The sequence below is a fragment of the Mandrillus leucophaeus genome, unplaced genomic scaffold (genome assembly GCF_000951045.1).
Source record: "Mandrillus leucophaeus isolate KB7577 unplaced genomic scaffold, Mleu.le_1.0 Scaffold929, whole genome shotgun sequence".
NCBI classification, from domain to species: Eukaryota; Metazoa; Chordata; class Mammalia; order Primates; family Cercopithecidae; genus Mandrillus; species Mandrillus leucophaeus.
The window spans coordinates 547,480-562,268 of NW_012110130.1; the positions used below are offsets into that span (position 1 = coordinate 547,480).

The 14,789-nt window shown below is 38.0% G+C and overlaps 1 protein-coding gene across 4 annotated transcripts in view; it reads right to left on the bottom strand.

The window, feature by feature from the left end:
• Window positions 1-14,789, bottom strand: part of ZCCHC7 (zinc finger, CCHC domain containing 7) — a 275,882-nt gene that overhangs the window by 36,388 nt on the left and 224,705 nt on the right. For all 4 annotated transcript variants that reach the window (XM_011970119.1, XM_011970120.1, XM_011970117.1 and 1 more), the window contains one exon: window positions 14,612-14,782. In XM_011970119.1, coding sequence (XP_011825509.1) covers window positions 14,612-14,782 — 171 coding nt within the window. The remainder of the gene's footprint in view (window positions 1-14,611; window positions 14,783-14,789) is intronic.

Genomic DNA, 14,789 nt, shown 5'->3' on the forward strand with positions numbered 1-14,789 from the left:
ATTAAAATTCTGGAATACAAAAATCTTAAAATACCTTGGTCATTGATAAAAAAGAAAAGTACACTATTCTGAAAGTTCAGACAACTTTCTTTAATTTAACTCAAACTCATGGATTCCTTTTTTCTATGCTTAAACAATAATGGCCCCAGCTTCCTTACTGGCCTTTCCTCCTCTTTTGGGGAGGTTTTAAGATTAGTCAAGCGCAGTAGTGAGAAAGCGGGAAGGAGTAGAACAAGGAGTTAGATCTGCAACTGACTGTTAACAACCAAGTGAGATAATTCATTACCTTCAAACCAGACTTGTGGGCTGGGTAAGTGGACACCAGGGAGAATAACATGTAGAGGTAGATCCCTATAATTCTGGGAATCCATCTAAGTGGTTTGGTAGTGGATACATAGTCCATGTGCACGATGGATGGAAGAGGTCTTACTTCCTGCTTTCTAGTACCTTAACTCTTTCTGAGTTCCTGTCTTCATAACTTTCAGCTCACTCAGATATCCCATTTCTTAAAAAACAAAAAAATCCCCTAAAAAAAATAAAAACCTATGTTGGTGACATTCCTCCATTACAACTGCCATGAGTGATTTCATTGTCACTTTGGTATTGGAATAATGAAATCTGAGCGCTGACATCCTGAGAAAATTATAAACTAAGTCTGCAAAGGTTCTATACTATACTGTTTAAGTACACTAGCAGGAACCAGAAGTTTTAAACTAGACTCAAAAGAGGTAAACTAAAGGCAAATTAGTTTCACTTTATTTTATTTTATTTTATTTTTATTTATTTATTTAGAGACAGGGTCTTACTCTGTTGCCCAGGCTAGAATGCAGTGGTGGAATCATAGCTGACTGCAGCCCTGATCTCCTGGGCTCAAGCAGGATTCTCTGACCTCAGCCTCCAGAGTAGTTACGACTACAGGCATGGACCACAGTGCTTGGCTAATTTTTCATTTTTTGTAGAGATGGAGTCTCACTATGGTCCCTAGGCTGGTCTCAAACTCCTGGCCCCAAGCGATCTTTTCACCTTGGCCTCCCAAAGGCTGAAATTACAGGCATAAGCCATGGCACTCAGCCTGGTAAAATAATTTCAAAGTGAAAATTTAGAACTTTACTTATAAACCAATTATAGGCCAGGAACAGTGGCTCATTTCTATAATCCCAGCACTTTGGGAGACTGATGTGGGAGGATCACTTCAGGCCAAGAGTTTGAGACCAGTGTGGCTAACAGCGAGACCCCACCTCTACTTAAAAAGAAAAAGAAAAAATGGTGGCCGGGCCTGGTGGCTCATGCCTGTAATCCCAGTACTTTGAGAGGCCAAGGTAGGCAGATCACGAGGTCAGGAGATTGAGGCCATCCAGGCTAACACATGAAACCCCGTCTCTACTAAAAATACAAAAAATTAGGCGGATGTGGTGGTAAGTGCCTGTACTCCTAGCTACTTGGGAGGCTGAGGCAGGAGAATCGCTTGAACCCAGGAGGCGGAGGTTGCATTGAGCCGAGATTACACCACTGCACTCTAGCCTGGGCAACAGAGTGAGACTCTGTCTCAAAAACAAAAAAAAACCCCAATTATACAAAGTCCATCATAAATAACAAATACTTAATAGAGCAAATTGTTTAAAACCACCAAAACCAATCCTAATTCACCTTAGTCAACTACATTAAGCTCCTTCTACTTACAATCAGTGCCCTGTTATCCAGTTCTAAATCTCATGGAATGCTCTTGGGGAAATTTCCTTTTCCTCTTCTCCCAAGATGTTGATAGCATCCAGCATATGTCAGATACACAAATAATCATCCTTAGGTCTGATGTTGTAGTAAGACAATACCTTTTTTCTATAATTCCAAGAAAGGCAAAATACTTATAACTTAAATACATATAACTCTAACTATGCAGAGAACGTGTATAGTTAAAACTACAAAAATCTGATAATGGAAGCTAAAGGAGTTCTAAATAAACAAAGAGACATACCATGTTCATGGATTGGAAGACTCAATACAGTGGAGTCAACTAACCCTACAGTAGTCTATAGACTGAACACAACTGTAATCAAAATCCTATCAGAAATTATTATAAGTATAGACAAGGTGATTCTAGAATTATATGAAGGGGGAAAGGAATTAGAACAGCAAAAGTTATTTTGTAAAAAAATAACCAAAGTTGGCCAGGTGTGGTGGCTCACACCTGTAATTCCAGCAATTTGGGAGGCCAAGGTTGGCAGAGCACCTGAGGTCAGGAGTTCGAGACTAGCCTGGCCAACATGGTGAAACCCTGTCTCTACTAAAAATATAAAAATAAGCCAAGCGTGGTGGTGGGCGCCTGTAATCCCAGCTACTTGGGAGGCTGAGACAGGAGAATTGCTTGAACCCAGGAGACAGAGGTTGCAGTGAGCCAACACGGTGCCACTGCACTCTAGCCTGGGCAACAGAGTGACACTTGGGGTCTCAAAAACAAAACAAAAACAAAAGTTTAAGAAATCTCGCTACTTATTTTAAGACTTACTATAAAACTATAGCAATCAAGACCATATGGCCTTAGCAAGTAGGACATATACATACATCAGTGCAACAAAATAGAGTCCAGGAATCAATCCATGTAAATATGGCCAATTGACCTTTGACAAAGATGCAAAATCAATTCAGTTGAGAATGGAAAGCCTTTTTGACAAATGGTGTTAGAACAACTGGTCAACCATACGTAAAGAAAAAAAAATGAACCTTGATCTAAACCTCATATTATACAAAGTTTAACTCAAAATAGATAACAGATCTAAATATAAAAGTAGAAACATCTGAAAGAATACACAGGAGAAAATCTTCTGGCTGGCCATGGTGGCTCATGCCTGTAATACTAGCACTTGAGGCCAAGGTGGGCAGATCACTTGAGTCCAGGAGTTCAAGACCAGCCTGGGCAACAAAACAAAACCTCATTTCTATAAAAAATAGAAAAGTCAGACGAGCATGGTGGCACATGCCTATCGTCACAACAACTAGGAGGCTGAGGTGGTAGGATCACTTGAGCCTGGGAGGTGGAAGTTGCAGTGAGCCGAGATTGCACCACTACACTTCAGCCTGCGGGACAGAATGAGACCCTGTCTCAAAAAACAAAAACAAAAAACTTTGTGATCTGGGGTTGGGTAAAGAGTTCAAATTTATAAGTTAGACTTCATTAAATTTAAAAATTTCTGCTTTGCCTGAGAACTGTCAAGAAAATACGAAGACAAACTATGGACTGGAAAAAAATATTCTGAAATCACATACCCAACTGAAAACTTATATCCAAAATACAGACAGAACTATCAACAGCCAATGAGAAGAAAATTAACACTCTCATTAAAAATTAGGAAGGGATGTTAATATTTCACCAAAGAAGAAAGAAGGATGATAAGTGCATACATGAAAGGATATTCAACATTATTAGCCATTAGAAAATGCAAACTAAAACTATAATTAGATAGTATACGTCTATTAGAATGACTAATATAAAACTAGCAAATAGAGATTAATAGAAATAAAAAGTAGAAAACAATAAAACATCTATAATCCCTGACATAACAAGAGCAAATATTTTAGAATATTTTACTCCAAACTTTTCTTTTCTTTTTTTGAGACAGAGTCTTGCTCTGCACCCAGGTTGGAGTGCAGGGATGCGATCTTGGTTCACTGCAACCTCCACCTCCCGAGTTCCAGTGATTCTCTGACTTGTGATTCTCCCACTTCAGATTCTCCCACCTCAGCCTCCCAAGTAGCAGGGATTATAGGTGTGCGCCACCACGCCTGGCTAATTTTTGTATTTTTAGTAGAGACAGGGTTTCAACATGTTGGCCAGGCTGGTCTTGATCTCCTGACCTTAAGTGATCTGCCTGCCTTGGCCTCCCAAAGTGCTGGGATTACAGGTGTGAGCCACCACACAGGGCCCACTCCAAACTTTTTTTTTTTGATCTACCAATTTTTTATATATGCCTGCAATTTTTTTCTATTGGCTTATTAAAAAAAAAAAAAAAGGCGTATGTGAAATCCAGCCAGTATTGGCAGCTCAGGTGGTATTTGCCAAGCACTATACAGGTCTCTGATCAACTCATTTATGGAAAAGTTGTGAGACTATCAAGTTTTGGTTTGTTAAGAACAGGGAAAGAGTTACAATTACAGAGACCTGTGAAGAGCTGTTTTAAATCACTGGACATTGTTATCTATACCATTAAAAGACCCTTCCATTGTGCCAGATTCTTATAAGAATAAAGTTCTTGGCTGGACACATTGGCTCATGCCTGTAATCCCAGCACTTTAGGAGGCCGAGGCGGGCAGATCACTTGAGGTTAGGAGTTTGAGACCAGCCTGGACAACATGGCGAAACCCCATCTGTACTAAAAATACAAAAAGCAGCTGGGTGTGGTAGTGCGTGCCTGTAGTCCCAGGTACTTGGGAGGCCGAGGCAGGAGAATAGCTTGAACCCAGGAGGCGGAAGTTGCAGTGAGCTGAGATCGCACCACTGCACTCCAGCACCACTGCATTCCAGTCTGGCAACAGAGTGATACTCTGTCTCAAATAAGCATCCCTAAACCAGTAGCAGTGGGTAGCAAGGGTGATGAGAGGGTGAGAAAGAAGGCTTTGAGACCCTGTAACTTACTTTAGAAAATTTTCCTGCTACATTAGAACTGGTTTCTGTCTAAAATATAATGGGCTAAAAAAAGTAAAAGTTTAGAATAACACTGGATGAAATAATTTAAAAATTGAGCCATGTCTTCCATGATTACAGAGAGAATTATTTTTATGTTCTATAAAAGGCCAATTAGCTCATAATATTTATTATATAACTTGCTTGAGTTTCTTGAACTTCTGAAAGTAGTTTAGTATTGCTTTATTTTTATCAAGCAAACGATTAGTAGAATGCCTTACAACAAATGAAGATCACACTTACTATTAAACTGAAATCCTGCATAATTATCTTTTTACTCTCTTTTTAAAACAAATGAAACAATACAATAAAAATACGAATAAAGGCAAAACTAATTGCGTTTTTCAGCCCTCTTTTCTAACCTATTCCCAGTCTGATGAGGAAAATCAATGTTAAGAGCGTGGTATGTATTCTTTTATCCCATTTATCATTGTTTATATATGTACATATATACACACACAAGCATATACATGTAGATTACACAGAGCTCACTTTGTTTTTTGTTTTTTTTTTTTAACTGAAACATAATCATACTACAGGCATTTGTAAGTTTTCAAGATGAACTGTGTGTACCTTTTAGATGGCATGCCTAATTATTTTAACTAGTAGACAACTGAGGAAAACAGCTCTTTTTCAAGATGAATAACTGCTTATTGGGTTCGACCAGATCATACATAGGATTAGTACAAGATCATACATAGAATTGATTAGTACAACAAGATTATACATAGAATTGATTAGTATGCTAGCAAACAGATCTCTATAAGTAAGTCTTTGAATAGTTTGAGGTTAAACAGCTTTCCCAGTTGTGCATATTGCTTCACTGCTGTGTAATTTGACAGAAACTTTCAAAACCAAATCAGAAAGCTGTCTGGAATGTATACTTTTTTTTTTCTTTTTTTTTTAAGAGATCGGGTCTTGCTATGTTGCCCAGGTTGGACTTGAACTCCTTTGCTCAAGTGATCTTCCTGCCTCATCCGCCCACGTACTGGGACTATAGGCAACTTCCACCACATCCAGGGATCTATAAAGGTCAGCAGCACTGACCTTATTCTGTAAGATTTAGTGAATCTTTTAGCCTTAGGGTTGTTAACAAGGATCTTATTTTCACTCTCAATTCATAACTCAGATAATTATGTCCCAGAATTTGTTCATATTAGTGGATTTAATAGTAAAATTCAAGTCTACATGGACTTTTATACCTAGATTTAGTTTTAAAAAGATGTGGCATATAATAAGTTTGAAATTTAACAAATTCTTAGTGGCCTTCTGCTTTATATATCAGAGACTTGTGTCTTCCCAAATGTGATTGGACTGAAGAGTAAGTCAGTCCATTCCTCAGTGCTGTAAGATTCTCAGAGAAAAACTGAAGTTTATTTATCCTTTAATGCTGAGAGCTTATAAAGTTTATAAAGGCAGGCTAGAAGGAGACAATCTTTCTCTTCCTTTGATGAACGGTAAGGGTCTGAAGAATGGGAATTATCTCTATTTTCTACACACTTACTCTTACATTTTCTATAAAGACAAGATAAGCTTGCTAGTAAGCTGCTGAGTCCACTGAAAGTGACTAATACTAGACAAGGAGGTATGTACTATAGGGAGAGTTAAAAAGATTGGAGGAATTTTCAGGTTACTTAGAAATGGCTAGAAAGGAAACCATTTAGTACAATTTAAAATAAGAACTGGTTTCTCCTTCAAACTTTAAATGTACTAAGTTATATACTGTATTAGTCCATTTTCACATTACTCTAAAGAATTACCTAACACTGGGGTAATTTATGAAGAAAAGAGGTTTAACTGACTCAAGTTCCACAGGCTTAACAGGAAGCATGACTGAGGAGGCCTCAGGAAACTTACAATCATGGTGGAAGTTGAAGGGGAAGCAAGCACCTTCTTCACATTGGCAGGAGAGAAAGAGAGCAAATGAGGGGCAGGGTGCCATACACTTTTAAACCATCAAATCTCATGAGAACTTACTATTGCAAGAACAGCACGGGGGAAATCTGCCCCCATGATCCAATCACCTCCCACCAGGTCCCTTCCTCAACATTGGGAATTACAATTCAACTTGAGATTCGAGTGGGGACATGGAGCCAAACTGTATCATACGCCTTCAAGTTTAAAATGTAGACCATAATTATTTACATAAGGCCACATACATTTGCAACCATGAAAAATTTCAGATATTCATTTATTAGGTGGCTTGGTAACAGTTCCAATAAATTACTAATTCCTGATTTTGGGATTTACTCCCTGAACAATGAACACATACGCAATTTTCACTAACATTATCATGAGTTTTGTGTACATCAAGAGGATAGGAGACCTTCAAGTATAGAAATCTACTTAACTTTCTTGAAGTAGTCTGATCTCTCAGTTAAATAAACATTTGGTAAGCCTATACGACAATTGTGTAAGACAATCAATCAACTGCAGCCTGCCCTCTGGCTCCAATATTACCTATAAATAACATTAAAACGTTGAGAAAAGTGGGTAGAACAAAGTACATGTATCTAACCAAAGTCTCATTTTCCTCTTTATTTCCAAAGATAGTGTAATGCACACTGTCAGCAGAACTACATATTTATCTGAAGGTACATATCAATCTATCACAATAATATAATTCTAGCATTTTAGTTTTTTCAGAGATAAATTTTTATTTTCAAAATTATCCCCTTCATTCCTTCCTCCCATTGTGATTTTATACATCCTAGTTACTTTGTTGGGGAGGGGGCATTTTAATTTGTAATTATTTATTCTTATTTAGGCATTCTCATTTTCATTAAGTAGATCTGAATGTATCAGTGGTTTCTCTTAACTTCAAGTAAGTTTAGCAGGGAAATTAGTTTGTTCATGATTATTTGCTATCTGAATCTTAATTTTATCATTTCTTTAAAAAAATGTTTTCTTGTAGATATAGGGTCTCACTATATTGCTTAGGCTGTTCTCAAACTCCTGGTCTCAGGCAATCCTTCTGATTTGGCCTCCCAAAGGGCTGGGTTGTGGTTACTGGAAAGAGTCACTGCGCCCAGTCCTCTATATTATTTCTTAAAACTGTATGTGAATCTATAATTATCTCAAAATAAAAAGACACACTTACTTGGCTCCCTTCTTAGGTCTATGTTACACTTTCTACATTTTCTAGGTACACATTATCTGCAAGTCACTAAGTTTAGAGTCTTCTAAGACTCTTTCATTTATCACCACCCTGATGTACTTTCATATTACACTTTACACTCTTCTTAACACACCCACCTTTCCTATTATACTCTGAGTTCCTCAACGGCAGGGATCATGTCTTACTCATCTTTTTTTCCCCTAGTACTTGGAATACTGTCTGGCATGTAAGAGGCAACCAGCAAATTTTTGCTAAACGAACAAATGTAGAAAGTTTTTTGGGTGGTAGAACACTGGAGATGTTTTTGAATAAAGGTAGAACCGCCATTACACAAAATATTTGAATTAAGCAAGTCTTTAAATTCAAATCTTGGCTTAGTTATTCAGCTCAATAAGATGTTTCAGCCATTCTTATTTCTGGCCAGTCATATCTGAGTAAGACTGTGGAAAGGATAAGGGGAGGAAATTGTATGAATACTACTCAGTGCTCCTTGTAATAGACTAAAAATAAAATAAATACCTGTTTCTTAAATAACTACCTTTACAAAAATAATGCTCTAGTAACTGTCCATTCTGGATTCGACAAGTATGAAATGATTTGTACTAGATGCTTTATATTTCCTGCTGGAAATCTCCAAGTTTAATAAAAATTTAAATAAAAGACATTAGTTTTCAATTTTACATATGTATTTATTGAAGAAACATCATTAAGCACTCACGTGTATGTTAAAGACTACACAGTTTATACTGAGTTCTCCTTAAAATAAACTTTTGCACTGTGAAAAATATTGTAGTATATGGCTGATATGGGAGCATTTTTCTAGCATCAAAAAAGTAAAAAGGCCAGGTGTGATAGCTCACGCCTGTAACCCCAGCACTTTGGGAGGCCAAGGTGGGCGGATCACCTGAGGTCAGGAGTTCGGCATCAGCCTGGCCAACATGGTGAAACCCCACCTCTATTAAAAATACAAAAATTAGCTGGGTGTGGTGGCTCATGCCTGTAATCTCAGCTACTTGGGAGGCCGAGGCAGGAGAATTGCTCGAATCTGGGAGGCAGAGGTTGCAGTGAGCTGAGATCACACCTCTGCACTCCAGCCTGGGCGGCAGAGTGAGACTCTGTTTCAAAAATAAACATAAAAATAAAAATAAATAAAGGAATAAAGTGAAATATGTTCTATGAATTATTTTCTTCTACTGTATTAAAAAATCAGACTTTAAAAGTTAAAAGCACTGAGCAGGGAATTTGAGAAAAAAAATTGCTGAATAAAGCGAGAAAATTTAGGTTTGGATTTTGATTATATCTGACACTAACTCACTCATGCTTTAATAAAAAAGAGTGGCAATCTGAACAATTAATAAAGATTGCTGAAGCTGCAACGGTCTCTTGTGAGCAGTAAAGCTCTATGGTATCACAGAATTGGCTCTGTGTCTGAAAATCAACATGCTATACTGCTTTCTTGATCCCCAGGGGTTTTTTAAAGTGCTGAAAACCTAAGGTAAAATTTATTTTTGTTTGGAAAATATTTTTCCTCAGGTGTTTTATAATATATTGGTTTGTTTTTTTTTTTTAATTTTTTATTTTTTTAAAGAGAGAGTCTTACTCTTTCACCCAGGCCGGAGTGTAGTGATGTGATCATAGCTCACTGCAGCCTTGACCTCCTGGGCTCAAGTAATCCTCCCACCTCAGCCTTCTGAGTAGCTGGGACTACAGGTGCATGCCACCCTGCCTGCCTAATTTTTAAATCTTTTTTGGTAAAGAGTGGAAGTCTCACTATATTGCCCCAATGTCATGAGTGTTATATTAAGTTGCTTATTAGAGCTATAATATCTGCATATTTAAGAAAGAAAGTTGAGAGATCCTCTGAGCAGGAGATAAACTGATGATTCCTAGATTGCCAATATGCAAGCTTTCTCCACATATATTCATAAAGTACAGTATCATTTTAGCTTTTAGACCTTGGGCAAAACTTATTAACCTTGTAGTGTCTCAGTTTTTAGTTTGTAAAATAGGAGTAATAAATAGTACTTACACTTCATATCCTGCTTGTGAGGATTAAATCTACTGAACACCTACTATATGCTAAGGACATAGTGGTGAATGAAGCACTCCTCCAGCACAGTAAACATACAATTATGTATGGCTGTCGTTATCTTGGAAATGTCAGAGATAGCTCACAGAATTGCTCTGTGTGCAAGCTAAATGTATACAGACATTTAAAAATTCTCTGTATATTTAAAAATTGTTGGCAAGTGAGGAGAGAAACTATAGCAGATTCAGAAACAGGATTCTTTCCACACTCCAGGTTCTTATCTTCTGAAAGGGACTAATGATGCAGGTTGACTTTGGTAGGCCTTGAGCCATCTTTTTATCCTTCACCTCATAAAACTCTGGGATTTCAACCAAATACTTTTACAGAAGTAGTTAATCAATGAGGAATTTCCAACAGATTTTAGGAGAGAACTTTTCATTACAGAAAGGATTTGAATATGACTCGACAATTTTCACTACAAATTCTCTTTGCATACATGTATCTGGTAATCTGGCCAAACAGAGGTTTAGGTGTGTGACTATGGGAATATATAAAGTAAAAGGGCAAGTTTCTTTCCTTTTGTTTTTTTGGAAACTGTCTCACTCTGTTGCCCAGGCTGGAGTGCAGTGGTGCGATCTCAGTTCACTGAAACTTCTGCGTCCTGGGTTCTAGCAATTCTCATGCCTCAGCCTTCCCAGTAGCTGGAATTACAAGTGTGCACCATCACACTCAGCTAACTTTTGTATTTTTAGTAGGGACAGGGTTTTGCCATGTTGGCCAGGCTGGCCTCAAACTTGTGGCCTCAAGTGATCTGCCTACCTCGGCCTCCCAAAGTGCTGGGTAACAGGCGTGAGCCACTGCACCCAGCCTTGGAAGTTTCTCGATATTGTCAATTTATAAAAAGTTAGAACATCTATAGTTATTCAGGGTTTCAGAAATCCTCCGTGAATGAGCAGAAAGTCCAGTAGGTGGGAAGATGAAAATGACAAAGAAAGGTAGAGGATAGTATTGCCAGAGGGTATAAGCCTTAAATAAGCCGAAGATATCTATATAAAAAGGGTTGAGTAATGACTTAAAAGCAGCCATAGCAAGTGAGAAAGAGGCTGATATCATCTCTTAATTCAGGATCATGGAAGATGAGCAGCAAGCATCTGATAGGGTTGCAGAGGAAACAAATTTTCTGCGGAGGCCCAGGTTTCAAGACAGACCTAAAGCATGTACAGTTCCAACAACAAGGGGCCAGAATGACTCGGCTTCCATGTGAATTCTCATGAAGTTTCTGGGGTGGTAGAAGGACTATGAGCCTTGCCACAAGGAGTCAGTAGAGCCCAGGCTTGACTGGGCTGTGAGGGAATCCTATACCAGGTGGGTAGGCTACAAAGACCAGCATCCAGAACCTTCACCATGTAATTACAACAAAAATAGTCGATACTGGTAGATTTGGGGAAACGAGTACTGCCTTATCTGAAGCTGGTCACAGCCTAACCCTATTATATTTTATTTTTTGAGATGGGCTCTCACTATGTTGCCCAGACTGGTTTTTTTGTTTGTTTGTTTGGTTGTTTTAGACAGAGTCTTACTCTGTTGCCAGGATGGAGTGCAGTAGTATGATCTTGGCTCACTGCAACCTCTGCCTCCCGGGTTGAAGTGATTCTCCTGCTTCAGTCTCCCAAGTAGCTGGGACTACAGGCGTGTATCACCACGCCCAGCTAATTTTTGTATTTTTAGTAAAGACAGGGTTTCACACCATGTTGGCCAGGATGGTCTCGATCTCTTGACCTCGTGATCCACCTGGCTCGGCCTCCCAGAGTGCTAAGATTACAAGTGTGAGCCACCAGGTTTTAAACTCCTGGGATCAAGAGATCCTCCTGCCTTAGCCTCCTGAGTAGCTGACATTACAGGAGCATACCACGATTTTAACCCTATTTAAAAAAACTTACATTCACTGTGATTATTAATTCTCATTTTAGATAATAATTTAACATATATTAGGGGCCAAAATTAAGTAAAGAGGAATGGCCTATAGAATTAACACTCACAGATGATTATATAACCTTTTACAAGAAATTTTTAACTGTTCTGTAGTACCGTTTTTTATTTTTAAAAAATTGTCTATGATAATGTCTTACTCCCTTCTTTACCACAGGCAAATAAGACCGTATTTGTCAGAGCTCTTTGGAAGAAAACAGTAAAATAAACAGATGCTATTAAAGATAACTGCCAAACTAGAAAATCTTGCTAAGAAAATTATAATTGACAACTTAATGCAGACAACAACATAATGCTAGGACAATTCAGGATTTATCATTTTTAAGACTTGGTAAACACTGAAAAATAAGATTAAAGTACTTTGGAATGAAATGACAACTTCTATCTCTATATATAGCCTTGAGAATAGAGTATTCAAATTAATTAACCATATACCACTTTATTAATAACCAAAGAAATACAAATTAAAACAATAAAATATCATTTTTTGGTCTGATTAGCCAAAAATTTTAAAGACTGATAATACTTAAGGTTGATGAGTGCAGTGCTCATTTCTCTTAACACTGCTGGTAGGTAGATACGTTGATACAATCTTTTAGAAGAGCAATTTGACAATACTTATCCAGATAATAAGTGTACATGTATTTTAATTTCACAATTCCATTGATAAAATATGACTTGCCAAAACATTATTAAATGCACCACTGTTTGTTTAAAAAATGGGTAACAATTTAAGTATAAATTTGCTGGTGGAATCACAATAATAATTGTCACATTATTTACATGAGAAATACATATATATACCAAACAGTCACACTCTAATCTCTTTTAATCTGAAATTCATTTCAACAGAAAGCCATACTAATTTACTGAGCAAAAGATTATAGCTGTATTTCAGACATGCATTAAAAAGGGCTGTAAAAAAAAGACTACAGGTATATTTCAATATAAATAAAATTAGAAAAATGTTTCTGCTTTCGTATCATGACTTTGGGGAAGTACATATTAAAGTACTTTTATTATTTTAAAAAATAGGTAAGTAATGCTTTAAAAAAGAGAATGAGATATACTCCTTTCATAAATATGCCTTAAATGAATTAGAATTGCCACTTAGGTATGAGGATGAAAAATGACTTTGTATTGATTAGTTGTTAATATAAAATAAATATATGTTACTATGTAGTAAGAAACGCAATTAAGACCTAAAATGAAATACTCTTAATGAGACACTCATTGGGAGTTAGGGTAAACTGAATGTAGAAAGCTACATATTCCACATCAAAGCTGATTTACTTATTTCAATAGCCCTCTGGTCTTTGAAATTGTGACTAAACTTCATATACATTTACAACAATACAATGCAAATGGTGTCCAAAACAGCATTTTTAATATGCTGCAATTTAAAGTAATGGCTGCCTTGTCCTTCTTTCCTTAGACTATTAGAACAGCAAAATCATTAATAAGAAGAATCAGGCCAGGTGCAATGGCTCACGCCTGTAATCTCAACACTTTGGGATGCTGAGGTGAGTGGATCACCTGAGGTCAGGAGTTTGAGACCAGCTTGACCATGTGAAACCCTGTTGTCTACTAAAAATACAAAAATTAGCCGGGCATGGTGGCGGGTGCCTGTAATCCCAGCTACTTGGGAGGCTGAAGCAGGAGAATCGCTTGAACCTGGGAGGCAGAGGTTGCAGTGAGCCAAGATCATGCCACTGCACTCCAGCCAGGGTGACAGAGTGAGACTCTGTCTGAAAAAAAAAAAAAAAAAAAAGCTGGGCGCAGTGGCTCAGGCCTGTAATCCCAGCACTTTAGGAGGCTGAGGTGGATCTATCACGAGGTCAGGAGATCGAGACCATCCTGGCCAACATGGTGAAACCCCGTCTCTACTAAAAATACAAGAATAGCCAGGCATGGTGGCCCATGCCTGTAATCCCAGCTACTCAGGAGGCTGAGGCAGGAGAATTGCTTGAACCTAGGAGTTGGAGGTTGCAGTGAGCCGAGATCGCGCCACTGCACTCCACAGCCTGGGCAAAAGAGCGAGACTCCATCACAAAACAATAAATAAATAAATAAGTAAAATAAAAATAAAAAAAGATCAGAATAGGCTTCCTATAAACATTTCTAAATAACTGCTAATTGTGCATATATTTTCATTTAAATATGCATAAATAGGATGCGGTGGCTCACGCCTGTGATCCCAGCACTTTGGGAGACTGAGGTGGGCGGATCACCTGAGGTCGAGAGTTCAAGACCAGCCTGGCCAACATGGTGAAAACCCTGTCTCTACTAAAAATACAAAAATTAGCCAGGAGTGTTGGCATGCGCCTGTAGTCCCAGCTACTTGGGAGGCTGAGGTAGGAGGATCGCTGGAACCTGGGAGGCAGAGGTTGCAATGAGCCGAGATTGTACCACTGCACTCCAGCCTGGGTGACAGAGTGAGATTACATCTTAATAAATAAATATGAATAAATACACACATTTTACATGTTATTTATTACCTCTTTAAATTCAGCCTTTATTTAGCAAGCACATAAAGAAAAAGGGCTAGAATGGGCTTAAAATATTTGTTAATGCTATCTCTTAATACTCTCTCCTGATTCAGTAGGCTCCTTACACTGATATTTAGAGCACTGCTTTATATACATATTCAGTGACAAAAGGGACATGACTATCAATCTATATAGCACAGAGTAAACATTCTTTTAGGTATGCTGACTGATAGTTATAAACTTGCACATTAATTACAAACTTGCACACTCCCTCCAAAGCCTGACAAATTAGTTACATGCAGGATACTCACATCTGTATAGTGGCCGAGCATATGACATCGGTCACATTGTTTATCCCAGGAATGTCTGAAAAGACATGAGTGGTCCAACATCTTAGGCACAGGACAGTATTCACAAAGCGGGGCTGGACAGGAATATAGGAGGTGTCCGCTCCTGGAGCATAGGAAGCAGCGACGAACTTTCTATGTG